The sequence below is a fragment of the Eurypyga helias genome, unplaced genomic scaffold (assembly GCF_000690775.1).
Source record: "Eurypyga helias isolate BGI_N326 unplaced genomic scaffold, ASM69077v1 scaffold5896, whole genome shotgun sequence".
NCBI classification, from domain to species: Eukaryota; Metazoa; Chordata; class Aves; order Eurypygiformes; family Eurypygidae; genus Eurypyga; species Eurypyga helias.
In genome coordinates this window covers 1-27,762 of record NW_010254536.1, presented here as the reverse complement: position 1 = coordinate 27,762, position 27,762 = coordinate 1, and the positions used below count along the sequence as shown (strand labels likewise).

The following is a 27,762-nucleotide window of genomic DNA, read 5'->3' as shown; positions in this document are numbered from 1 at the left end:
ATAGGTCTACGAGGGCTAATCAATCTTGGGAACACATGTTTTATGAACTGTATTGTCCAGGCACTTACCCACACTCCACTGCTGCGAGATTTCTTCCTCTCCGACAGGCACAAATGTGAAATGCAAAGCCCCAGCTCATGTCTGGTCTGTGAAATGTCTACGCTTTTTCAGGAGGTGAGTGCTGTTTGCCACAATAGCATCGCCTTTCTACAGATGCTGGCTGTTTCTTACCCCAAAAGGGATTGTGTTCTACTTGCAAATATAAAGGGAATGCGAGTTGTTGTTCCCTTCAAGGTGTGGCCAAACAGAGTTATAAAGATTGAGACCCTGCTGTCAAAAATACCTGACTGCTGAAAGGGAAACTACTGGCCTTTTAAGTCCGATTCTGAAGTCACCTTTGTTTAGGCAAAGCTAGTATTGGAAATAATTACAGTGCAGCCTGCTCTTCAGAGACTGATCTGTGAGTCTTTAGTCTTAAAGCTGAACGCGTGCTGTAATTAAAGGTGCAAGTTGTAACTGGAATATATGTCACCGGCTCTTTGGGCGATAACGGGAGTACGAATAAAGCAATACCATACGGCCTTGTGGTTTAAGGCACCAGTTTACATAGGTCTGTATAAATATTTTAAGGATCTCTACTCAGTGCTTTCTGACAGGGAGAAACATCTTTGTTATCAACCCTTATGTAGAAACCCATTAATGGCCGGGAGGATGTAGAAAAGTGAATGTGTGGTACGGTTTTTGTGCCTTCCATGTGCGAGCTACTTTTCTTTCCCTTTCTCACTCAGGCGACTGGCTTTGCAGCGTGCCTTTCTCTAGTCTGTGCTGTATGAGACAGGCTGAGTCTTCTCCTTAAGAAACAGTCAAAGAGCTTTATTAACTCTCAGTTCCTCCTCGATAATATAAGGACTATGGCTAGACATGGGCTTCTAGGTTTGAGTCTTTAAAAAACAAACAAATCCAGTCCTGTGCGTTTTTATCAGTGATAGATCTGCTTTCTTGGTAAGGAAAAACAATCCCCAAAAACCCACTTCCCACACCAAAAAAAGGGTATGCTACGTGCTCTCACAGAGGACTTAAGATAGCTGGAGATGCCTGTACGCAGAGCATGTCTTCTGCTTATACGCTGTCATGGAGGTTCATTCCAACAGAGACCAACCTAAAACAGCTTTACCTTATCTTGTGATTTTTCCATTGGATTTTACTTCTGTGCCTTTTTCACTGGAGATGATTCTTTTTTGGTCTTTGCAGGTGAGTCAAACATTTGTGCAAAGTAAAGTCCCCCTCAGCTATTCCAGTGCAAAGTTGTTTTCTGCTCATACTCAGCACTCCTCTGAATTTGCAACTTGTCGTGCTGCTTCTCAGTCATTAGCTGTCTGTTACACTTCTTGGGGTTTGATTTATTTTTCAGTTATTCCCGAGTCTGTCAGGAAAAGAGGTAAAAAACAAAAGGCCGGCGTACCAATAGGTAGCAGCTGCAAGATTATTGAAACCAGATGTGGAGTTAAATAGGGAAATATCATTCTACCTAGATTAAAAAAAAAACAGTCATGGTATAGAAATAGCAGTTTCTATACCCTGTTAATAAAGAAACCTATTTGCTTATTTAAACAAACGAATGTTATTATAATGTTGTTGTCCTTTCATCATACTGTGGTATAAAATCTCATTCCAATGAATATCTCACCGCATTCAGTTTACACACATGCATTTAAAAAAAAAAAAATCCCTTGGGAAAGGGGAAATGAGTATTGCATTACAGATCGAGGGGCTGGAGGAAAGATCAGGATTGACTAGGTAATGATTTTTATTTCCATTTTTGTATGTGGAGCCCTGTCGATGGCCTGGATGCCTTTTGCTAGACTAGTACGAGCGTGTAACAAAGAGCGGGCTGTTAGCCAAAATGGGGCTTCAGTGCAGCGTTCGCGTTAGTTTCCGTTGTAATCAAGTTTAATTTCACACACAACTTTAGGAATCTCAGCCTTCGCTCTCCCCGATCAAAATTCATGCCTGTGCTTGCAACGGTTCTACTGGGCTTCAGTGCAGCGTTCGCGTTAGTTTCCGTTGTAATCAAGTTTAATTTCACACACAACTTTGGGGAGAGCGAAGGCTGAGATTGCCAATCAAAATTCATGCCTACGCTTGCAATGGTTCTACTAATTAATGTTCTGTGCCATGAGGGTACATGAACGAGGGAAGAGCCATCCCTCTGGTATCAGACTGAAGGTGGCAGAGCAGTAGTCAAGTGTCCTTACTTCACGCTGAAATGCTGCGGCCAAGTGCCGTGGGAGGACAACAAAAATGCCTGCACCACCTTGAAGCACAGCTAGAGCTTAGTCCTCCACACGCAAAGCTGTGGTGTCTGCAACCAACTCGGTCTATTTTAACTTGCAAGCAGTAAATGCCATGTTACCGTTATAGCTCTGTCAGCAGACATTGTAAAGTTCTGTTTCCCAGTGAGTTTTAATATCCCTACGTTAAGAATTAAAACCAAAATCTTGCATTTTTGGAGCAGACTGGTTCTTTTTCACGTCCCAGCTATATGCAGTGGTTAAGGTGAAGACTCCTACGCTCTTTGCAGAGGTGAGGTCTGAATGAAGGAAAGCTAACCAGTGGGGAGTTCAGTGCTATGGTTAAGAATTCCTTTGTAATTGAATTACTGGGGAAACTTTGGGTCAGGTTCTGTCTTGTTTTTACGTAGCAGCTTTCCCAGCGGGATTAACTGATGTAGTTACCCCAAGGCATTTTACCCAGTGACAAACGATCAGGGCAAGGGTTAACTTCATCTCCCCTCCACCCTTCTTTGCTGAAGGGGTGATCTTAGGCAAATGGAATGCCAGGGGATCTGGTGAATGCTGCCAATAAGAACTCTCCCGGAGAAAGAGACTGTTTTGAACATTAAATGAAACTTACTATACGTAAATAAGCAAGTTTTGCTATTTTGCTTCCTAAAAAAAGACCACTTGTCCCTCTTGGTAAGATGATTTAGTTCTATAGGTTGTGCAATTTCTCTGTCATAAATAGGAAGCTACAAAGTTCTACTTTGAAGTAGGTTGGTGGTGAGTAATGAGTGTCAGATGGTTCTCAGAATTGAGGGTTTTTTTCCCTGGTAGCTTTTCTTGTGAATATGCCAAGCATTGAATCTCTGTTTGTTTTAAAAATATCTGACTGCATCAATTAACATTCTCATTTGTGCTACTTGAAACCTATTTCTCAATAGAATGATGACATGAATTACACTGCATGAGAAAAGGAATGAAAAGGATTTGGGAATAACAGATAGTGGTGAAACTGGATGGAGGGAAGATAGAACACACAGAATCCGTTCATTGAGCCTTTTGGCTGAAAGGGTTTGTGCACTACTTTTTACCTACTGGTATTTGTGTTTTAGTCTTGCTTCGCCAATGAAAATTCATTTCAAGATGGTCTGCATCCTAAGCTTTATCTAAGTCCTTTACAGAATGACCATTCAGGATGGTAGGATTAGTGGATCCGTGTGTGGAATAGCACGGATACCTGGGAATATCGCAGAACGCGAAGATGTAAAGAACAAAGCTGCCTTTATTCCTGTCATTACTCGTCCCCGTGAGCCTATCAAAGTGCACAGCACAACTAGGTGGAGAGTTGAGAAGTGAGGACAGAAAGGAAGAAGAATGAGTTGATTTACGGCTTGGATAGCTTAAGATGGTACACTCTGGAAAAGGCATAAAATAAGTTCCAACAAAGGCATAAGGGAGAAAAATCAGTTACTCTTTAGATAGAGGCCTTGCATTTTGTCATGGAAAATACAGTTTGTACTAATTCGGTAAAATCTTTTTTCTGAAATAAGTGTAGAACATTCAGAGTGCGTGCAAGCAAACTGGCTTTTCTGACTCCCGGAACCGCTGCTCTTTGTGGGGAAACCCCCAGTAGGTGTTCTTTGATTCGGAAAGACACGTCTATTACCCGTTCCCTTTATCCACTGTAAATTTTCAGTACGCTTCGTCTTAACGAGAACCAATTTCTAAGAGGAGGTTTTACCTTCTCAAATTGGACTGGAGCCTGGGACAGGGTTTATGCCTATAAATTCTTGATTACAAAGCTCGGAGCCTGTTTAGTTGGTACATATGCAGCACAGATCAAATGCATCTGTTTGGTGACACAATTGGGAAACTTCCGTGTGTGTGTTTGGCAGGAGGAGGAGGAAAAAGTGCAGGTGTGTGCGGTGAGGTTTCGATTTATTTATTTATTTTAACCTGGCTGGTATCTGTGTATCTTGGGTAACACTAATGCGAAATACAAAGCAGAGAATCCTCTAAATCCCCTATAGATTCTTCCTTTTAGAATCCAAGAACAACTGTTTAAGTGCAAAACAATGAAAGTGGATGTTACTGGGGTTTTGTGTAAGAAATGAAGGCTTTGAATCCTGGTTTGGCGGCTTCTTTCTCCACTCCCCCACCCCCTTCTTCCCTGGAACAGCAATTAAATAGTGTATTACCAAGCATTTTCAAACTGCTTGAACTAGTTCTTTCCAACATAAACAACTGAAACTGCTGAATCAAACCCAAATTTAAACAGAAATTGTTTTAAATTATGTTTGGAAGAGTTGTACTGTTGAAGTGTTAGAGATGACTTGCAAATACATCGTTATTTATACTTGCACACTAATGAAAAAGTTTGTATAATAGTGATTGAATAAGACTTTACATGGACTTTCTTCCTTTTTGTGGATTGGAACAGCTCTGATAGGCTGGGCTTTCCAGCAACAAGGAAATGACAGAGATGGGATGGATGTTTTATACATTCCAGTTAAAATACGGCTATTGACTATGCTCAGATTCTTTTGTTTAATTTTTAATTCATTAGAACAGTGAAGCTTTCCCCATCCCCACACACATTCAACAGTGTTCTCGCTAGGTGTGTTCCTAGTTTGTGTGATGATAGCTAATAATTTGATAAAGCTTCTTGTTAGGCTCTTCCAATCCTAACGAAGCACTAGAGAATGTAAAATCTGCTGGCAGGTCTAGTGTCTGCAGTGGAGTAATTACGGAGAGTGCTGGTGGTTAAAATGACTGGAGAGCTCTGGGACTAATTGTAAGGAGTGACAGAACAGAGAAGTTTTATTGCTGCAGTTCCCTGAATTATGTTGAGCAGCAGCTGCGTCAGCACATTTCAATTACCATACTACTGCTCCAGTCCCTTGGTGTCATTCTTGTTGGCATCAGAGCTAACTATTGATCTTTTTATTTATGGAAGCGTTTTCTGTCTGGCTGCAGAGGTGTATCTTCTTGTTTGGAAAACGGGGCGCTTGCAATAGGGAGATTTCTTTGCAAGGAAATATATTAAAACCCTTCAGAAAACCCTATGGACTTGAGGACTAGATGAGAAAATAGTACTACCTTTTGCCTACCTGGCCCTTAAAATATAGCATGTTTTATGTAGGCAGGCGTGTAGCAGAATGCCTGTGCTTGTGCCAATATAAACTGCTCAGAGACTAGGTAGGGAGAAACGTACAACTCCAATTTCCACTGAGAGTGAGAAATTACATACTGCTGGGATTTTTAAATCTTATTTTTGTTCTGTGTATTTGCCGCTCCCCATTTTCTCTTTGGGAAAAGCAACTGAAAATAAACTACCATCGGTTTGATAGTATCTTGGCAAAATATAATTAGGGTGTTGCAGGCACCTTTTACTGGCAAATACCTTTTCCAAAGGTTAGGGAAGGGAAAATGCCTTACAAATTTTCACTTATTAAATGTAAAATGTTACCCTGTGAAATGTAACCTGAAGCCCAAGGGAATAAACTCTTCCAGGCCATTTCTGGCTCCCGGCAGGGACACCACAAACATCTCTGCTTTGCTTTCTGAACTGGTGTCACAGTGCAGGGGCTCATGAGCAGATACGAGGTCAGCTTGCTCAAGAAGGGACCATTAGCTGTAGTCTCAGATTGTGGGTGCCAGGGTTGGCAGCAGAAGTGAGAACCCAGGAAGAGGGAAGTAGAAGAGTTGGAGCAGTAGCACTTGGATGGAAATGAAGAGGGTGAAGGAAGGAGCTGAACCTTCACCCAAGGAAACTTAGACCCTTAGTGGGGATGTGTGGGGGAGGCATGACTATTTTAAGTGGAACCTGGCTGGGTTTTATTATTTTAAAAACAAAAAAAAAGGTAAAAAAGTGCATGAATTTCCATAGACAGTTCCCTGTCATCCTCTTCTGTGCTGATTTACCTCCCCAGCTGTGTGTCACCACTCAGCAGTGGTGTTTCACGTCACGGTTTTGCTGACTGACTAATTTGTCTGTGCACTCTCTAATGCGCTTCTGGCACAATCTCCTGGGGCAATGTCAGTGGCTCAGTAGCCAGCTCATCAGATTTGGGCTGAAGCAGATTAAGAAGCAGAGGCAGGAGCTGCTCCAGGACCAGGTCTCCGGGCAGTGACACCCTGCAGGAGTGGTAATGGCAGCTGACTTTGGGAATAGGTGGATGAAGTGGTATCTTCAGCTCTGCAAACAGCACTTCTGAATGAGGTTGTTTCTAAAGCCTTACCCTGCTGGTTAGCTGTACAGTGCAAGGCCAATACTGGCATGAGGCTGCTATCCTGCTTGTAAATTATTCCTTAAGGTAGGATTGTGCATGGCTGATGGATGCAGAACATCACCATGGCTTGGTTCAGGGGCTGGATGGCACTTGGCATCCAATATTCTCACCTTCAGTGTTTCTCCTGATTTGGGGGCATGTAGTTTGTGAATGAAATTTCTGATTTCTTGCAAATATAGGATTTCCTGATGCGTGCACACACACACACGCCTATTTTAATAAAAGCCAGTGGTATCAGGAAGGAATTTTTGAGTGTTGTTTGTGTCCATCTGTGTGTCTCCCCCTGCCCCCCATATTTTATTTTATTTTAGGCTAATCCATCACAAAATGAAGGCATTTCAAGGGAGAATATTGAGGTGTTTAGTTGTGAGATCACTTCAGTAGTCTGTGATAAAAAGCTGTCTCTGTATCTTAAGGCCATCAGAATTAAAAGGTTTACATTTATTTGACTAACTGCACTCATTTTTAAGTTTTTAATAATTAAATGCACTGAGGCTGTGTAACTTGTTAACAGTCATGTCCTTTTCTTTGCTTTGAGCAGTTTTACTCTGGGCACCGATCTCCTCACATTCCATATAGGTTATTGCACCTGGTATGGACTCATGCACGGCATTTAGCAGGGTACGAGCAACAAGATGCACACGAGTTCCTCATTGCTGCATTAGATGTGCTACACAGACACTGCAAAGGTAAGGCTTGTACGGAGTCTTCAGTCAACAAGGAATATTGGATCAAAAGGAGGTAGAAGAATATCTTCTTAAGTGTAGTGTCTTTCAGTACAGCAGTCTTAAATCCTTTTAAAAATGTTTGGTAGGCCTAAAGGAAAGGATTTCTAAATAAATAAAGCATTCCCACTGTCAAAAATTACCTGGAGTTAGAGGCAGACAAGCCTGAACAGTGATTTGAATCACCATTGTGTTTTTCTCTTACTGGTTGTGAGTCACTGCCTTTTAAATTGCCATTTTAATTGTATTTATACTTCGGGTAGTTCAGAACTCTTATCAGTGTGTCATGAGACTGATGGAAATAACACAGGGGAGGCTATAGCTGTTCTGCTTAAACATTATTCTACTGTATTTATGATGCCAAATTTACAGAAAAGTGAATAAGAAAAAAAATTACTATTTGGTTTTGGTATCCTTTATTAGTCTGTATATAAACACATAATTGTACAATACAGTAAATATGTTCAGCAGTGTGTTTTTAGAGATGAAGGATCTAAGTCTTGAATTGATTTGGTACTACCATATGAAATTAGGTATTTCATGTTAGTTACTGAACTGAATCTGAACTGAAAATTTCCTGATCTGCCAATGCTTGATCCAGTTTGAGCCACTTAACACAGTTGTTCTTACTATTCCTGCAAGGGAAAAATGGTAGGATTGGTACTAGCAAAACAAACAAGCTTTAGTTGACTAAAAATGGGCTTTAAAGCACTTGAATTTTCTCTGGTGCTCTTAGAAAAGGCACCAGAGATTAGGTTTTTGGCTTATCAGAGGTCTATCAAAGGGGAGGCTGCTGCTGCTGCTTGGAAACATTTTGAAGTCTTGCTTTTATCTTTGAGCTGGTCTTAGGTGGAAGCAGATGTGCTTGTTCAGTTTCATAATAGGGGTTCTCCAAAAGAGCCTTCTCTAAGAGGCTTCTCAGGACAGGAGCACACAGAACAGTTGTAATTACGAGTACTGTCATTTGACGATTGCTGACTGAAGTTCAGTCTGACGAAACTGGTGTTGAAGTCCTGTAAGTAACAGCCTGTCCAAATACCAACCTTCTTAACGCTGCAATAAACTCGGCTGCATACAGGAATAGTTCATGGTTCCTGACAGGTTTCTGAACCCCTGATCCTAACTAGTCTTGAAACTTCCATCATCCTTGATGTAAAATGGTGTTCGTGTTCCTTCTGTACTTCCCGGTTAGTTCATGGAGGAGAAATGTTTTCTTCTTGGAATTGTAAAGGAAAAAGCTTGCAACAACAGAGGTCCCTGCACTCTTTGCAAACTGATAAAGAATCTGAAAAGACACTTTTTTTTAAAGTGTAGTTTGCTTTTAAAGAACAATCTACTGACGTATCTTCTGCAGTTACCAACAAAATCAAGCTTTCTCAACAGTTTCTTTATGCTTGGTTCTGTTTGGCCTCTGGCCTGAATGAAAATGAAACTGTGATCTGTCCTAAAACATTGAGAAAAGTACATTTGAGCGTGTGGATTCTTTTCCTACCGGTTAGATATCACAGATGTGTTGAGAACGTTGACTTTTGATTTGGTATCGTTTCATAATGGTTTCGGGCAGCTTGAATGGAATTGAATTAGGGGGTTTTGCACCTTTAGTACTGAGCTGTTTTTGGGCTGTGACATTTGCATTCAATACAAGGACTGAAATTCAGTTATTTAGTGGCTATCCTTAAGTTTGAGCTACTTGTATGGTCATAGCTTGGCAGTTAGAGTGCTACTTGTGGGAAGGTGTTAGTGCTCAGTCCTTGACTTCTGTGCACCCAGGTTCTTAAATTTCAGTTTCTGAAAAAATGGACCTTATTAAGCTACAGTGAATAATCTGCACCACATCAAGGTAACTTAAAAAAAGTGGTTGAGCAGTTGTGTGGGAACCAAAGCAGTTCATCTAAACCAGAATTTCAAGTATGGTCGTCATAAACCTCTTTTGGAATTAATTAGTTCACTGTGTAATGAGAAAGCTTTCCCACTTACTTACGTATGCACATACACACATGTGAATAAAAATATTACTAATAGTGAGAATATGTCCTAAAGCTATAAGAAGCAAATAATTCCTCCCCTGCTGATATTAAATGTTTATTTTAGTGAATCCAAAAAGTTTTTAAAGCTTCCAGTCAATAGTAATCATGTTTTAGGGTTAACACACAGGGAAGTAAAATGAAGGATGGGGAAAATTTTGTCTAAAAGCCCTAGCTTTTGGGTGTTGTTCATGATCATTGAGGCTTTAGACACCAAAGGAAGTGGAAGTGTTCCATTTGCTAAGAGCTGTATAAATATAGAGTGAGATTTCTTTGGCTGACATTGGTCATTTATCCCTTTTCCATTCCATTTATTCTGCTTTCTAGGAAGTGTCCTAATGCAAGTCAGAGAAGGCTGTGAATGCTCGTTATTGATGCCTGCCACTGCCTAAATTAGGAAAAACGCGATTTTGATGTGGATTTCAGTTTTTTAATACTGCATCCTACGAAGCATAAAATTAGCTGCCCTGAGATTCATGTATGGGCTGGCCCAGGTAGTTGTTTGGTGGTTAATGCTGGTGGAATATATACTTTGTTTTAGTGGCATCTGGGAAGTTTTGGAAGCCTGGGATACCTGGATGATCACCAGGGTAAATCGCATCTTGGGGGTGGTAGCCCTGCTTGTGCTAGCACTGTTGTGTTGAGCTGTGGCATCTGTGCAGGCATATTCTGAACACTTAGCAGGGCTTTTCTATGCTGCTGGAGTCATATAAATGCTCCTGAATGAAAGGAATCTAGTCTGTCGTGCCTATACAGCACTATTTTTTTTTCATTCTGACAGCTGGAGAAAGGTGGACTAAGTGGAAAGTAGTATTGTAGTTGGGGGGAGAAAAAATGCTATTTATTCCTCTTTCTCTACCATTCACCCCAAGTGTGTGCAAGGTCTGTCCTTAAATGCATACTCCAGCTGAGAAATCAAGAGCTTTCTTGAATCCAAATTAATTTTCCAACATTGCTGCTACAAGCGACATTTAAAGTTGTATGTGCATTTTGTGCTGCTCCAGTGTTCTGCAGTGTCATTGTCCGTTGGCACCTGTGGTCCTTCTCACCACAAAAGCTTCCCAGTGAGATTCGCAGCTTACTCTGCGTCAGGTATTCGCTTCTTCGCTGGAGTAGTGCTGTGAGCAGCCTTGCTGTGTAGGTAGTGGCCACCTCCTTTGGACTGAAGTCTAGCCGATCACCTGGACTTTGGCATGTATTGACTTTGGCCTTTAAAATGCACAACAACTTTGGTTTTCCATCTCCGAATATGTTTGGATTATAAAAGATGCTGAAAATGGTCAGTGATTGATGTGTTGCTTCTTGCATGTTTTCCTAGACTCTTCTCTGAAGAACAAGTACCAAGTATCCCCCATTCTTCCTGTGGGATCCTTCAGGAGTTCCAGGGCTCTTGGGTTTTTAGAGGAATGTCAATAATGGGTATTTCTGCTTAGTGCACAAAGCATTAGGTCAACCTTTAGTCAGTGTGACAGATATGTCTTAATTACCAGTGCTTTGGAAGAAGTTCAGGGTTCTAATTCTGCTCCCATGACAGTGAGGTTCTGATCGTCCAAACACTTTGCATGTCACTAATTTTGTCTCAGACATATTCAGACTTGGAGAAACTTAGCCCAGAGTTGTTATTGGCTTGTATGGAGCAAGACTGCCATTCAAAAGCTAATATTCAGCCCAGTGATATCACTAACTGTGGGTTGGGGTTTTTAATTTATTTATTGAAATAGCAACAACTATCAAGCAGCAGAGATGGGCATTTGTACACAGAGGTTCAAAAAGCAGGATAAAAAAATGGAAGTAATTCTATATTTTTATTCCAGACTTCATTCAGCCAGTATATTCAGATACTGCTCACAAAAAGAGAGTAGCATTTTAAAGCTGGTTATTCCTCATTTATCTGGTTTTCATGAGGCATTTTGCATTCATTTTCAGCAAGGGCTGGTACAAAGCATATTTGAAGCCTTGTGGTGCTAGGTATTGTGACAGGTAAAGGATGCTGTGCTGAGATTTGGGAGTAAAACACTATGCTCTGAGTTCTGCATGGTATTCTTAGGAACCGGTAAAGCATATCCTTGCAAAACCTGTCGCCTGCTATGATCCGTATAAATTCATATGTCTACTGCGTTGTCCCAACGAATAACAAGCACGTGTTCAGGGCACCGGGTGCCAGAGTAAAGCAGAAAAGTCAACATTGATGTCTTGTTTTGATAAATGCCTCTTAACATCTGGCAATCTTTTAATGCCTTTTTCTCGTTTAAACTACGTCATGGAAGTTGGAGGCAAAACTTTCTTACTTCAAGAGCAAGAGCAATGTTAAAGTGATCTCCAGCTGTTCTCATAGTTGTTACATGTGGTTTACCTTCAGTAGTGTATTAAAAGCGTATGTATTTGAACACAAGTTAATAAGCTTAGTTAGTGCACAGACCAGTAGTAACTTCTCTTTTTTAAAAAAAGGAGTTGCATTTAATTTTAATCCAAAGATTTAAACTCTGTTTTCTGCCATTCTCCTAGTTACATTACTGTCTACAGTGATATATTTTCAAGCTGGGTCTTGGTCTTGTGCTGACCAATCTCTTACGTGAAGCTCCTGATCTTCCTAGTAGGAATTATGACCAGCTTTAAGAACAAAAATGTATAAAATTAAACCCTACTTGCAATACAGAAATGTTGAAGGGTTCCTTAACTTGAGCACAACAATCTAGCAGTTTCTAGTTCTCAGCTGCATAATATACCTCCTCTCAGCATCTGTTACATATTGACAAGTGTGAGTAGGTGGGAATCTTACTGTTTTTTTTTATTTCTTCTCCAATCAAATGTCATGGGAAATAATGTTGAGTGGGTAATGCCCTTCTGTTTTGCTGGGAACAAGCTCACAGGGTAGAGACCCTCATCACTGATCCTAATTGGCTTGTATAATTGAAAAGGGAGGACTCATTCTCTCCCGTAGGTGGAAATGTCTGTTAAAGGTGTCCAACCAGGATGCTACTGGTGGTCTGGTGAAACCTCTAGACACTGCTTCTCCGCTTCTACCCCCTCCAAACAAAACAGAGGGAGGTGACGTTTCAAGTGGTGAGATGACAAGGATGTGGCAGTTTTATGTTGTTTCTTTAAAAAAGGAAAAGTGGAGTTTTATAAACAAGGGTAAAAACCCATAAAGTTCTTTGACAATCCACACGCAGTCTTCTAAGTGATCTCTTGCTAAAGGTGAAGAATGTCTTGCACAGTCTCTGTACAGTGTGCGCTATTCATTCACGTAGCACAATTGAGTCCTTATAAAGATCCTAGGTTTGGTAAGATTTAGCTGAAGTTCCCATCAAGAAATGCCTAAGAGTGGGTCCGATAACCCCAACTTTGAGCCTCATACATTTGAAATCTAATTTTAGAGCATTTTGTTCAAGAGCCATTTTAAGGAAACCATACACTTTTCTTGACAACTCAGACAAGAGTTTCTAACGCTGGCAGCTGAGTGAGAGCTTTGCTGAGCCATTTAGGATCTAATTAACTGAAGTGGCCTGTTGCAGCTTAGTAGGTATCACCTATATCTGCATTTCCATGCTTAGAATCAGGTGAAACTTTTGTGAGTTTACATAATATTTTTAAACAGACTTCTAAAGCTTCATTGGGATAAAAAAATCTTATTCCTTCCTCCCACAAGAAGATTCCAGCTAAAGCACCTTAGCCTCAAGAAAAGTGGTGGGTTATTCCCCTATATTTTTAGTTTCTTCAGATTGTTTTTATGACATACATGACTAGAAATTAATTGGTTTTAAGTAGTAGCTGTGATTTCAGGAGTCAACATCTCAGAATTTCAGCTTCAGAAATTAAATACTTCCTAGGAAGTTACTAGGAAACTGGACAAAACTTAATTCTCTCTCAGCAGTTTCTTCTGCAGGAGACTGGAAGACATCTTAAGGTGTACTTTACAAGGTGTTGTGAAAGAGTTTGTGTGTGCATCTCTGTTTACGAAATAAAACCAATTGCATCTCTCCTACCCAAGGAAAATAAGCAGTACAGTCTTGGAAATCAAAGGAGTATCACTCCTAGTTCACCTATGAGGGATGGAAGGTGTTTGCTTCAAAGCTGAGAACTGTGCCAAGAAATTGTGGGTTATTTAATGCTCTAGTTAGTCTAAGAAAGCTGAATCGGCCTAATCTCAGCACTGAAATCATAAAAATGAATTGCTGTGCTCCCGAGACCTGCAGTGGCAGTTTATAACGCCTGGAAGATGGGTATGTGTTCATTGTGCCCCCTGGGAACTTAGAGGATTGCTGTGTCTCTGTAGAAGCTGGAGGAAGACACAGCACTCACCTTCCCCCTTCAGATAAGGATGTCTTTCATTTTCCCACTGGTGAAAAAGCACATGTGTGTGGTGCAAGGACAGGATGCAGACAGTGGGATGGAGGTTAATGGGTCTTAACAGGCCTCCTCCCCTTGCTCTACTCTGAGAAGCTGGCTGGGATAGAATTAAAAAGTAGCATTTGCTGACGTTTTCTCTCTCAATTTAGGAAAATAATGAATATCCTGCCTAAGCAGAAACTAGTGCTTCTCTGGTAAAGAGCTGGCTATTTGTTTAGGTACAGATGTTACATGGTGGTGCTCTGATTGAAGTTTAAATATTAATTTTCATGAACAGCCTTGGCAACTCCTTCACCTGATCTTCATAGCAGATAGTGCAAAGCAAGTCTCCGTAAAGGGAGATAGGGCTGTACCCTGGAAAAGGGTTTGGCTAACAGCTGATACGGCTGAAAGCTTCACCTCTACCACAGTCAACTGCACTTAGTCACCTTCTAATTATTTTTCCTATTTTTCCAGGGATTCTCTTCCCGTTTCCTTGTTTGTTCTTCAATGCCCAACATTTTCAGGGTTCTGCATTGTCTCTGTGAACTTGCCGTGTGTTTATAAGCTTGCATTATAAAGGGTTACTGGAGAGACAGTCCAAGACGAACCACCCTTCCCTCGGAGGATTTTCGACTTCTGAGCCTGTGTTTGCCTTCCTCCAGGTGATGATAATGGGAAGAAGGCCAACAACCCCAACCACTGTAACTGCATCATAGACCAAATCTTCACAGGCGGACTGCAGTCTGATGTTACCTGTCAAGTCTGCCAGTAAGTCCTTTTTTTTTTTTTCCTGCTTCTGCACTGTCTGATTTGAATCTATACACCCTGCAGTGCAGCAGTGTACAACTGAGTCTTTTCTTTCCTGAATACCAATAAAATACCAGCCCAATTCCAGCAAGAAAAAAACTGTTTAAATACAGCTGCAGCTAAATGCAGTCCATTACCATTAACTGTCAGACGTTTCATGCCAAAAAGGCTACCTGGAAAGTACCACAGGCTTATGGACATAAACTTTTTACTATTGTGTAAAAGGTGGTTCTTTTCCAAGGGCATGAGGAAAAGACTTCCAAGATCTCATTGGTTTAGAAAGTGTGTAATTGTCAGTACGTTTGAAGAAGTGCCTGAAACGCAGTCATATTTTCCTTCAGTTGGGAGCCTCGTGTGTCATCAGGAGAGGTTTCTAAGAGGCTCGTACCTAATGTAATCTCAGGTACCAGCAAGTGAGTGTTTTACAGGAATAAGGAGAGAAGTATTTGTTGTTCTGCTCTGTGTACTGGGGCAAGTTGAAATCTCTTTCAAGATGTTTTGTGTTGCCATAGTGCAGAAGTCAGAGTTTTTTGTTCTGTCTTGCATTCTTTATAATTATGCACCCTGTCCTGCAGTTGGACTCTTGTGCTGTGCTTGTTTGAATCTGCTTTTATTCTCAGTTTCCTGGAGAGATTTGCAGAAGACTTACTGTAAGGAAAAGATAGGGAATTTTGTTCTTTGCCTGATAGTCACAGAATCCTTACGTGATAATGAAAAGCTTGATATGTTCTGACACAATATTAGCATTGATGAAACTTCAACAAAAGAAGTTTTGCTTTTGAAAATTGACAACTTTTGCACAAATGAAGTTGGAAAAAAGGCAGAATATTGTAGGCTTAATGAGACTGCAGAGTGAAAGACACTAGTTTTAGAGAAAGAGAGAACTTCAAAGAACAAGTCTAACCAGTACAAATAGAAAATGCTTCCAGACAAAGAACTTAGACCCCTGAGGTTCTGGAGTCCTCTTAAAATGTAAACGCAGTTAGAAAAGATTTGAGTCAATCCCAGTTAGAATTTTGAGAAGCTTTTTCCATAGTGTAGCTGTTGGCTTGTCTTCAGCTGTCTTGTAGAGAAATCTGATCGGGAACATACGCTACGTCTTGATGCAGTTATTCTTTGGCCTCTCAAACTCCAAATGCTGTAGGAGATGGTAACGTGAACTGCAAAGCTTAATCCCATGCACTGTTGTATAGCAAAAGTGCTTGGCTCTGTATCGAAGTAGCCTCAAGCGCCGTCTGCCATGTCTTGGCCAGATGCACCATGTTTCTAAACTAGTGGGATTGCGCGTAGCTATCGTCATAGATGTTGGCTGGTTTATACTGGTCAGCGGAATGACCATTGCTTTGAGTAACCCTGCTTGTTCACTTAGGGTCATAGGGCTCAAGTGAGTGGGAGAAGGTAATAAATGTATGTATTTTGCATGTAGCACATCACATACAGTTCCTGAAACATAGGGCTTTTAAACATTCAGAAAAACAGTCAGTTGTAGGAAAACACTCTGGAGCAACTATGTTTTCTGTCATCTTTGAGTGCCCTCTAGGGGTGATGTAGATCCCATAGTTCTTAAAAGTAATTCTGGTGTGCACTCTAAGGTGAGAGACTGTTAACTTTACCTCTTTTAAACACGTATTAAACTTTTTTCTTTTTCGTAGTGGCGTTTCCACAACGATAGACCCATTTTGGGACATCAGTTTGGATTTGCCAGGCTCCTCCACCCCGTTCTGGCCACTGAGTCCGGGGAGTGATGGCAGTGTCGTAAATGGGGAAAGCCATGTATCGGGCACCACCACTCTCACAGACTGCTTGCGAAGGTATGAAATGAGACAAATACAGTTTTGGTGGGGTGAAAAGAATTTGGCTTCCTTCTGTTCTCCAGGTGGCACTGAACAATGGGAGTAAGTGATGCTTTGTCACGGCATTATCCCCAAACAGTATTTTTATTTGTATTTCAGTTCTTTGAGTAAGAAAATGAGAAGGCAGAGAGGGCTGGGAGCCACAGTAGGTCGCACAATAAGCAATCAAAACCAGTTGCCACACGATGCAAAAAGAACCCAAATTTTATATTGGCTGCTGCCAGGCACTGTGGTTTTAAATGATTGAAACCACTAGTGTCTGTCTCTGTGGTGTTGGTTGTGTCAGCTAAGCAAGCACATAAAGAGTTCACAATGTATTTAATGTTTGTCTAAATTAATACTCAGGCACGAATCTGACTTTTGCTCTAAGCAGAGCTGAGGGTCAGCGACCGCCAGCTCAGCTGTGGGGATGGCATTAAGAACTAAAGGAGTGAAGCTTCCAAAAAAGGAATATAACAATTCTGAGCAGGAAACTTAGGCATCTTGGAGACAGGTAACTGAGGAGAATGTCACAGCTTCATATACAGTTAACGCGGATCTTTTAGCAGATCTAAATTCATTCTCTTGTGGCAACTGCAGATATCTGTTGAAGGTATTTCTCTGAGGAAGAGGTTACCCGTAGCCTGGGGAAAAGCTAATCCTCCTGAAATAAAATTCGTAGCCCCTGACAGCTGATTTCTAACCTTCTTGATACTTTCACGATCCTTAATTTTAAGAAAACAAGGGAATTAGTGAAAATGAGAAATTGCGGATGCTGGAATGTATCAAGGCAAAACCGGCTGAATTTTGGTGATTTTCTTCAACCTGGGGATTAGTAGAACTGGAGAGAGATGATAACACGGAAGGAAAAACATCCAGGTTCAAGATCTTCCAAGTATGGATTTTAGAAATTGAACTCTGGATGAAGAGGATGGGTCTAGGTTTTTACCCAAAAATTAGCAAGCAGCTTGAATTTTAGATTCAAACAAGGAAGGTGTGTAGCTTCATGTCAACCAATGTGACCATGCAACTGGCAGTTGGCTGGAAGAAGGGAGGATTTAGCAGTAATATGACAAAAACCAGGAGAATGTAGGCACTCCTAACAACAATAACAAGTTTATAAGCCTTTATACAGACAAGAGAAGGGAAAAAAGCCCAAAAAGCCAAAACCAGAGATTGTCCATAGGCTGGGTAAAGGAAATCTTGTTAATCAAACAAGAGGGGAGACCAGGAGGCTGTTTAATGCTGGAGGCTGCATTGGCCATAAACAGAAGGAGGCATGGTAGGGTCAGTGATGAGCTGGTACCGTGTTGCCCTCACCTGCTCAGTGTATGCATTAATATAAGATGTTCAGTTATATTTCAAAACTTTTCATCTCAAAGATCCTCTTTGTAAAGCAGCCTCTGGGGAGATGATTTATTTACCCTGTGGAAGTCTCAGTTTAGAGGAAAAGCCTTTGCAGTCCATCCTCCTAGACTTCTCTGTGCTGACAGTCTCTGAAAAAGCGAGAGATATTTTGCTCTCGTGTGCTGTGAGAACGTAGAGGCAGTCTGTTCTCCCCAAGCGGTTCCCCATTCTGTAATGGTCTCTTCCTACAGCTCCCTTGAGCAGTTGCGTCTGAAAATTTTGCAAGAGATTTTTTTCTACTTGTCAACACTTGGGTTTTCTTGGAAGATGTCTGCATTTTGAAAATAACTTTGTGTTTACAGCCCTTTCCATCTCCGCTTTGATCCTAGCCCTGCAGGGCTACAAGCTAGAAGTGTCCTGCAGATAGCATGCAGCTGAGCACAGAAGTCCTGTCATCTTGCTTCAGCACTTCTGTCAATGGTTTTGGTTCTGAAAACAAAAAGATCTTCCTTTCTGTATAGAAATTAGCTGTCCTGTTGTAGGATAGGAGATGAACTAATACTTAGTTCCTTTCTGAGACACTGATGGATTTCAGTGCAATGTTCCCAAGCAGAGCAATAATAAGGATCAGATTTGGCTATCTGAACTACAGCACTGTATGTTATTATAGGTGTTCAGTTTTTCCAAAATGACACTTAGAAAGCCATCAACTCTGTCTCTTGTGGTGCCAGTGACCCACAAGTAAAAATAAAATAAGAGGTTTCAGCATGTGTGGAAAATCATCTGATCGTTCTGTGCATCCCTTTGCTTTTTAATGTTTTTTCAGGTTTACAAGGCCAGAACATCTAGGAAGCAGTGCCAAAATCAAATGTAGTGGTTGCCATAGCTACCAGGAATCTACCAAACAACTCACTATGAAGAAGTTACCCATTGTGGCCTGTTTTCATCTCAAAGTAAGTTCACAGGGAGCAGACAGAGCAGAGGTCACGTCTGAGAGGAGGAGCTAAATTCCTGGATCTATCTTCTGGCTTTCACTGACTAATCTCTTATATATTGCTATAAAGAACAACTTGTATGCCCAGCTAGATTTTCTATTAAGATAGTATTACATTATCTGTAATGTAGCTTTGGAGCGTGTCCGTGGGAACCTAACTATTGGGATCTAGCAACAGAATGGAAGGCTGGCGCAGTACCTGAGCCAGCATGGAAACCAGTCTCCCGATAACACTTCCTCACCCTGCACGGTAAAACTGTTACCCTACGTTTCTTCTGGAAGAACGCCACAGAGGAACTCTGCGTGGAAAGAAAAGCATAACAGAGTTAGAGGTTGCAATGGCGAAGGCTTCTTCTATCTTCCCAACTGTGGTGCAGTTTCCAACATTTCCAGTCCAGATTGTCAGATGCAGTGATGGGAGATAACGTCATAGTTGGTGCCCCTCGGAAAGTTTAGTTCTGTGCAATTTATGTCTTAGAGTATGGCTGGTGCAAGGTAGGCAGCTATTGCAGAAGATGCAGGTCATTCTGTGTCAAGGGGCAAAGGGTCCTTGAAGAGTGATGCCGCAGGCCTTTGTAGAAGCAGCCACCGTAGTAATTTAATTACATCTCTGATCTGCTTGAGCTTTTCACATGCAGGCCTCTTGAGAGGTCTTGAGAGTCTCCTGGGACAGAATGGCAAAGTCCTCGCTGCTGGGCAGCAGGTGGTGATCACTGCCCTCAGCGCCTGCTGTGCCAGTGTTTCCAGAAACAGCTTATCTGTTGATGACACTAATGTCACATAAGCTGTGTAAAGAAAACCAGCATTTCAACTACGACCGCGGTGACTGGAAGCAGCCTGTATGCTGTGTACAGATGTATTCCTTCTCTTTCCAACTGGGCAATGGTGAATTGAAAGGACACACGCTCCAGACTTTAGCTCCGGAGACTTCTAGGCTTTGAGTGCTGGTAAAACACCAGGGCAGCTTTAATAGCGTTGGAATTAGACCTTGTATCTGTCACGGCAGAGTGCGTGCCGAACCTTGCAGGAGCGTGCAGGCAGTTTTTCTGGTTTATTTTCCAGGAGTCCCCTAAGTTAGGTCAGTATGTTCAAACTGGAAAATCTAATAATCTGTGTAACTATAGTGTCATGGTCACACTGAGCGAGTCACAGGCTGTATTCAAGAAATGATTGTAGTTTGGAATTGTTAAATTACATAGCAACTTTGTATCCAGCGTTACAGCAATTGAAAATTCATTTTCACAATCCAGCTTTTACAGAAGCTTGTTAACGAACTGCTGAGGTCTTGACATGAAAGCAGAATGCCGTAGGAAGGTCTGTGTTCGTGAGAAAAGATTGGTTCTGCTTTCTACTAGAAAAAGGTGTTACAGGTGGAAAGAATTCCCTCTTCTGCAGTTTACAGGCCTTTTCAGACTGCTGGGGTCTGAACGTGCCTGCGGATGTCCACCCCCATATACCAGCAGTTCTTCAGTTGCCTCTTGAGCGTTAGCCAAGGTGACGTGCAGTCGCGCGCTCCGCAGATCCTAGCCTGGCGGGAGCAGATAGCGGCACAGTCCTTCGTTCTTCGGCAGTTTGCAGTGCTCCTGAAGAGCATTCTTGCATGGCTGGCTTGAGGTTTCAGGGGCACTTGGCTGGCTGTTTGGCTTTTGGGGAGAGTTTTGGGGGTGTTGGGCTCTTGTTTTGATTTTATTGTTCTTTTATTATTGCGGAGTAGTTGGCAAGATGTACCCAGGTGACTCTGCTCTTTGGGCAAGGCAGTGTGAATGTGCTCAACCCCTTTCCTACGCTCATTTCACTATTGGTGTTAGCCAGAATGACTGAAGAATTTTTTTAATTACTTTTCCTAAGTGGTTGTGTTGTCCTGTCCAAATTTCAGTTCATGGGTTAAAACAAAAAAAGAAACGTAAAAGACAAGAATTACAAAGACTCAGCTTTTCACGTCTGGATCTGTTGCTAGGGAATTGTTATGGCACCACAATCAGAAAATCATTAACTCAAAGTGTAAATAGAGCAGAATTTCTGAGAAATTAGAAGCTGCCTTTAAATAGAAACTCATTCATCTCTTTCTGGTATTTGTTCCTGTTTCCATTTAATGTTCAGTCAAGAAGATGAGAGGATGGGGTGTATTTGCAGGCTCCTTTTGGTGAAGGGACAAGGCTTTTTATCATCATGTTCCATTTTTGCCTTAATTTGAATAGGTATTCCTGTGTAGGCTTGACTCCTGTCGCTTGAGATGCTGGGTTGGGTGGATTAAGCATGTGAGTCTGATGGCAAGCTGTCGTTGTCACCGGTTTTGTGTGCTGGTGTAGGCAGCAGCCATGGATTTGCATAGTGCGTAGCACAAATGAACGCTGGCTTGGGTAACGGCTGTGTGCGCTCTCCCTGTTGGATATATTTCTTCTTAATGTCAGTTGGGAATAAGTTTGTATGTATAGATATTAAGGTAAACTGTCTAATACTGGGTTTTTTCACCCCATAAATGGCGGATTATTTTCCTGATAGGAATGTGTTAGCATTTACACAGGGGTTCCCAGCCCATATAGTTGGTAGAAAAAAGCTGGGGATGCCCCTGGATACTAACTGTTAATATGCTATCATGTTATTGTTCCTAAGCTTAGGACATTTGTAAAAGACAGAAAACTTAACCTTTCTCTAAAGAAAAAAACCAAATTCTTCCACTTTGTCTCCAGCGGTTTGAACACTCAGCCAAACTGAGGCGAAAGATCACTACGTATGTCTCATTTCCGCTGGAGCTGGACATGACACCATTCATGGCTTCCAGGTGTGTACCGAGTGCAAAATCCCTCAAAGACCTGGACAGAGCTGTTTACCAGTTCATACATGTGCATCATGGAACATGGATCATCCTTGAGTCAAGGTGTTAGAACAGTATGTGTAATGATACTTCTGCTGTCAGCTTCCCGTGGAAATGCACATCCTCTAAACTAATTTTTAGATAAACTGTTGAGTTTTGTGTGCCAGAAAAGGCTTTGCATTTAAACTTAAATGAAATTAATGTGTGTTATGTTTCTGGTTGCATGTTAAATTTGTACTCGGATCCATTGTGCCTTCAGATTGCTGCTTTGGTTCCATCACCTGAGTGCCCACCTCGTATAATTAGGCAGACTAGGCATAATCTAATGCCTAACCCAGGATTCCTGAAGTTATAAAAATCCTTCCTCTTTATTCCTGCATACATGCAGATCTGTGTGGTTTTTTTTTTTGTTTGTACCTTCAACTTCTGTTTAGAGAATGCTGCAAGAAGGAAAAACACAGTCTAGATAAAAATAGCCATTTCTACTTGGTATTTAAACAGAAACAGTAAGATTTCTCCCACTTCCCATGTTTGTGAAAGTCATGACACTTATATGAAATACACCTTTATGAAAGGTGTTTAATCAGCTCAGTTAAGGAGTGAGTATTTGTCTGGTATGGCACACATACAAGAGGATTTTATTAAGATTTTAATTTATATCTGCAGCAATGCAGAAACGCCCAAAACGTGGCCTCTCTTAACATAGAGGCTCTATTTGATGCTAAAATGTTAGTAGTAATTTCAAGCTTTGCCTGCCTTCCCCCCTCCAGCCCCCTCTGAAAAGTAGATGCTTCTGCCAGGAGAGAAAGGAGAGCCACCAAGTGTTATATTAAGAATATATGGTTTATTCCAGTGTATTCTGGAGATTGAGACTTCCCTGTTCCTCTGTGATGCATTCTTCCTGGATAGAACAGGCTCTGCTGATGAAAGGTATCAAGCATAATGGAATATAGATGGGATAATCAGCAGGCATAACTCAGTAATCTGAATTTCGTCGGCTGTGAAATCAACAGCATAATCCTACTGCTGCTGTCAAAACACAAAATGAATTTACAAGTCATAGCCAGGATGATTGACCCATCACAGGATAAAGGATGGATGTAATTAGATATTTTTCCAAGTTTAAAAGACAAATCTTTTCTTAACCTGTTTTTAAGCTTTTTGGATAGGGCATTTGACATAAACAGATGTGTATGTGCAGCGCTGCAGCCTTGACAAGGAGGAGAAATGGTGTTTCTTGTGTAGCATTGCTGTGAGAACAAATAAAGCGTCTTTAGCATCCTAATCAGCAGCCCTTCTCCGCTGCTAAGCAGCATTGTGTTTTTGAGTAAGGACCTGGATTTGGCAAACTAGCTGTCGTCGTGTGAAACCTTTTTCCTCCGTTTGGGAAAGCACTGCTTTAAGTGACTGGTTTTTTTGTGTGTGTTGCAGTAAAGAGAGCAGAATGAACGGGCAGTACCAGCAGCCGACGGATAGTCTAAACAATGATAATAAGTAAGTGGTACATTCCATGACTCCTGTTGTGAAAGGTAGTTGGCTCCTAGACGGAGCTGTACAGCCCGCCGCGTATCCTGCAGCGCGGAGGGCGTTACCGTGTTTGACAGCGCAGTACGGCTGCACTCTTGCAAAGTAAAGCTTCCCTCGCTACGGTTGCCTACCCTTTCGTGGATTTGTGGCAGCTGACTTTCAGATCTGAAGGTGATAACCCCAGCAATCAGTCTACGAATGAAATTAAAAGCTATCATTACAGTATTAAGAGGGGTGGGTGTTTCCTTTAAATAATCATGTTTCTGTTGTGATAGCAACGGGAGTTCCAGAGGGCTGAAACGAAGTTTACAGAACACTGACACTCAAAGTCCCAAGCAGATGACCCCAGTGATTCTGGGGCCTCTTGGTCAGGTAGTGATTCCAGTCAGAATAAATGGTGGGCTGATATGGGACTGGCTCAAAAATTTAAAGGGAGTGTAATTGAGACCAATATCCGTAGCTTTATGGGAATAGAGTTGGTCACACGAACCCCCTTTTGTTTTTCTAAATAAGATTACAAGTGTGATTGCTACAGTCGTGTGCTGATGTGTATCTGAATTCTTCAAGGCACTTCATTTGGCACTGGATGTCTCGTTAATGAACTGGAATCAGACAATAGACAGTAGCTCCTAGTGCAGCGGTCAGCCAGGCAGACCCCAGGCAGGTGGTACGTGTGGCCCCGTAGCCGTGGATGCATTAGGTGTCTGGCGTTGGACAGTGGTAGCAAAGATCTGAAAGAGAACGCAGCTGCTCACGGGTGAGGTTTGTGCATGACTTCAGCTGGAGAAGTTGCTAACAATGAAGAGGGTTCAGTAAGGAGAGCAGAGGCATCGGGGCTGCTTCGCTGGATGCCAGTAAAGAGCTGGAGCAACCTTGGAATCCTCCATCTAGGCCTGGAGAGCTGTGTCCATCCTAGTTGTACTGAAGGACTCCACTAGGAAGAGGGTGACCATAAATCACCTGCTCAGTGCAGTCAGCTGAATAGGTGCCTTGTTGCAGCACCACTGTGTCAAAGGAGCTCTGAGTTTTGAACATAAGTAGGACAATATCACGTGAAATTGGAGAGATCATTTTGCCATTGTGGAGCTGTGTTTGTATCCCAGTTTGAGGACAGCATTTTAAGGAGTTAGAGTGGAGAACATTTGAAAAAGAGCTGCCAATGTATTTAAGACTGGAAATAAAATCTTAATACAGCCAAGGACTTCAGTCTTCTCCATTTTAAGAAAAGAGAGGGGAAAACAAAGTTAGGATCATCTCGGTTAGGCAGTCAGTATCTTTGGAACAGAGATGTGCCTGCTAGTTTTCAGGCTGGCAGGCAGGTGCACAGCAGCATCTGGAAACTGAGGCTGTGAATATATTCAGTATTTCAGAATAGGTACAGACTTGCCAGATGAAGGACAATTAATCAGTACAGCATTCTATCACTAGAAATATTTAGGGTTAGCTATAGTTAAGATTACCTCCTTCCCCATCCCTGTATCTCCAATGCATTTTTCTGGTTCACTAGAGAAACCAGTTCAGGGAAATAGTAGATGGTCAGTGGTCCTCTTCAGGAATGCATCAATATTGATCTGCTTCAGAAGAAGAATCTGTGGTAGCCGGTATTGGTAAAGCTGACGGCTGCCATCAGGCTGGAGTGGGGCAGTAATAGCGAGACAGGAAAAGAAAAATGTGGTTCTTTTCCCTGGGTAAGGATGCCCTCTTCCCAGTCAGTGTTCAGAGCTGGGGTTTTATTGGTGGATCAGATCCTTTACTATTGCTCTGTGTGTTGATGGGCACAAGCTGCTGCTTGTCAAAAATGTCAGTTTTTCTGCCTGTGGTCCATGTATTCATTAACTCCTTTTCTGCACCAGGTATTCCTTGTTTGCAGTAGTTAATCACCAGGGAACCTTGGAGAGTGGGCACTATACCAGCTTCATCCGGCAGCACAAGGACCAGTGGTTCAAGTGTGATGATGCCATTATCACCAAGGCTAGCATTAAGGATGTGCTAGACAGTGAAGGGTAAGTTGTCGACGGGAAAGGAAGGGAAACTCTGGCCTTTGTTGGGTTTTCCTTACTTCTTTCACCATAGGGGAGTCTTAATGTCTCTCTTTGAACATCTAAAGTCTCTCTGTGTATGTCAGTGCTTCAGAATGTTGCTTTATAATCCTGGATTTGGTGATGGGGAAGGACAAGGGACATGAGCTGACTCTGTAGTGTCTGTACCTGGTGTTCCCGTGCAAACTCTTGCTTCCTGATGGAAGGGACTCCAAAAACCCAAGTGACATGACCGTACAGTGTACATGCAGCACAATCCAGTCTTTGTCTGCAGAGCCTTTGGATTACTCTGAGCATAAGAGACTTGAAGACAAGGTGTTAAGAATATGCTGTGAACCAGACTGGCAAGGCTGTATGGCAGGTATCGAACATGAGCTCTTTCTTAGCTCGAGCCTTTCCATTGATTTCAGATGGACGTACGGGCTCGGGGATTTGCGTCAGACAAGCATCGGGAGTGCAGAGCAGTAGGATGCAAGGGAAGGATCTCGGTGTTCCTCCTTTGAGGGCAGCACTGGGCACTGGTGTGGGTGTCAAGAAGGAGGTTAACTCTAAAATGGGAAGTCTTCGTTTTGCATTTTGATCTGTGGACTTGGTACTGGAAAGATAAGCCTTTATTATTTTTAATTATCCCTGACGCTTCCACGCCTTGCTGTAGGCAGAGATGGTCAGTTGGTAACTTTAACACATTTTCCAACTTTTTCATTTTTTGAACTTCAGGAAGTAAAGAAATCTATCTTATAATATCAGAGTTTTAGTGTTAAATGATTTGGCAAGGGAAGTTAGGCGTTGAGGTCAGCAGAAAAACGGGTGTTTCCATACCAGGTGGCTAGCTCTGGGGCTCAGGTGGGGTGTGGTGGTGGGAGAGACTGCCGTAGGCAAGGAGGAGGGGGCGTGCGACGCGACTGCTGCCCATCCCTCTCCTTGAAGGCTGGGCTGGGCTCCGATCCCCGTGCCCTGGTTCAGATAAAGGCTGACCCGAAGTGGATCTGCGTTGTCTGAGGGAAGCTGCTCAGGGTGTGAGATGGAACCATGGTAAATGGAAAGTCTCAGAAGCGCTTGGGAGCGTTTTAGGAGGCGTGCAGTGACCCCGTCGGTGTGTGGCATGTAGAGAGGAGTCCACGTCCCTCTGACATGCCGCTGCTTCAGGGCTGGGCACATGACGTAATTAAGGACAGGAAGAATTTCATCCCATTAAAACACCAGATTAGAGTACAGACTGAGACGTTGGATGTTTGAGTTGTGTGTGATCGGGACATGTGAGTTTTCTCCCACATGCCTGGTTCTTTATTTTGTTTCCCTAACAGCAAATAGCAGACAGTTTGCAGTAATACCAAGTGTGTGATGCTTTCGTAATGTGACTCGAAAGCAACAGTTGCATCTTAAAGCACCTCTGTTGCATTTTGTGTCGTGATAGCGTTAAATGGATGCTGCCTCTGCACGGTCCAGCTTCCAGGCTCTCAGTAGATCGTCCGACGAGAAGGTTTGACTGATGTCCAACTGTTTTGTTTCCCGAGTTGTTGGTAAAATTATTTCAGATGGCTTCCCTCCTCCTCATCCGCAGTTACTGTAGGGAGCTGGCATGTCCCTGGAATCTCTTCAGATTGAAAAGCAAAGCAAAACAAGTAGTCCTCATTTTTTATGATCGCATCAATGGAAATCCTGATCTGCTCTGCCGCGTAGCAGAACCCTGAAACTGTACCTCTGCTTTCTTGCAGATATTTGCTGTTCTATCACAAACAGTTCCTGGAGTATGAATAGCCTTATCCAGCAGCTTGTCAGCTATAAACAAGGAAGAAAATAAGCAAGCCTTCTGAATCGACACACAAACCTACCTGAAATGAAAAGACCCATTAAAAACCAACTAGCACTGAGCTGTAACAGGACCTACTTGACACTGACTCAAAGCCTGGCGAAGAAATGAACAATGTCCAACGTGTACGCGGTCCCGCACGGACAGAAAGGGGGCAGAAAGAGGCTACAGTCAGTCCCTAAACAGAGGAAATATAAAATGAAAGGAATGCTCTGGGTGGGGGAAATGGGAGCAGAGGAGTCCGGGTACTGGTACATCTCCTATGTTCCTCCAAAACGTGTGTGGGAAGGCAAAGGGTTATACCCTCATCTCCATAAAGCATCTTCTCCATTTGGTGCTTCAGCTCCAACGACCAATCATATAACAGTTAAAATTAAAAATCCAAGCCCATTTTTTTTATGCATATGGGTCTGAAAGCAGTAGAGTGGAGGAGGAGGAGATGACACAACTAAAGGACTTTGCAAGTATCTTTTTATTTGTGAATTTTAGTTATTAAATAAATACAGTATGAAACTATTAGGCTCTTTTTTTTTCCCAACAACCATAAAAGAAATCCTGGATTGTGGAACTGAAGCTGCAGTACTAAGACAGGTTTTCAAGCATGCCTGCTTGCACAGGTAATGTTCGACGCCATCGGACTGCTTATCAAAAGCATCAACACAGATTCTTTTCTGTTTGAGCCCTTTTTTGTTTTGTTTTCTATAAATAGCTATTTTCTTAATTTTTTTTCCTTTTATTCCCTTTTTTTTTTCCCACGAGAATGAAATTCATAAATGCAACCATCAGTAAAAAGGAATGAATTGGCGTGTTTATACTGTAAGAGTGGTCTTGGTTCTTTTTTTAAATCTTGTGAATAAGTTTGAATTTCTCAAAATTGCTTGTTTTGTTGTTGCTGGTTTTGGTTTGGTTTTTCCCCTGCTGCCTTCCAAAGGCAGATAC

At 42.0% G+C, this 27,762-nt stretch overlaps 1 protein-coding gene across 1 annotated transcript; it reads left to right on the top strand.

Moving 5' to 3' along the window:
- On the top strand, positions 1-27,640 carry LOC104510673 (ubiquitin carboxyl-terminal hydrolase 22; the record flags this gene model as incomplete). The annotated part of the gene is made up of 9 exons (XM_010152999.1): positions 1-174; positions 7,113-7,260; positions 14,315-14,420; positions 16,112-16,270; positions 18,465-18,591; positions 21,323-21,414; positions 22,879-22,941; positions 24,828-24,977; positions 26,729-27,640. Coding segments are annotated over 9 exons (1,062 nt in total), but the record flags the coding sequence as incomplete, so codon positions are not given.
- Between the last annotated feature and the right edge of the window lie 122 nt (positions 27,641-27,762).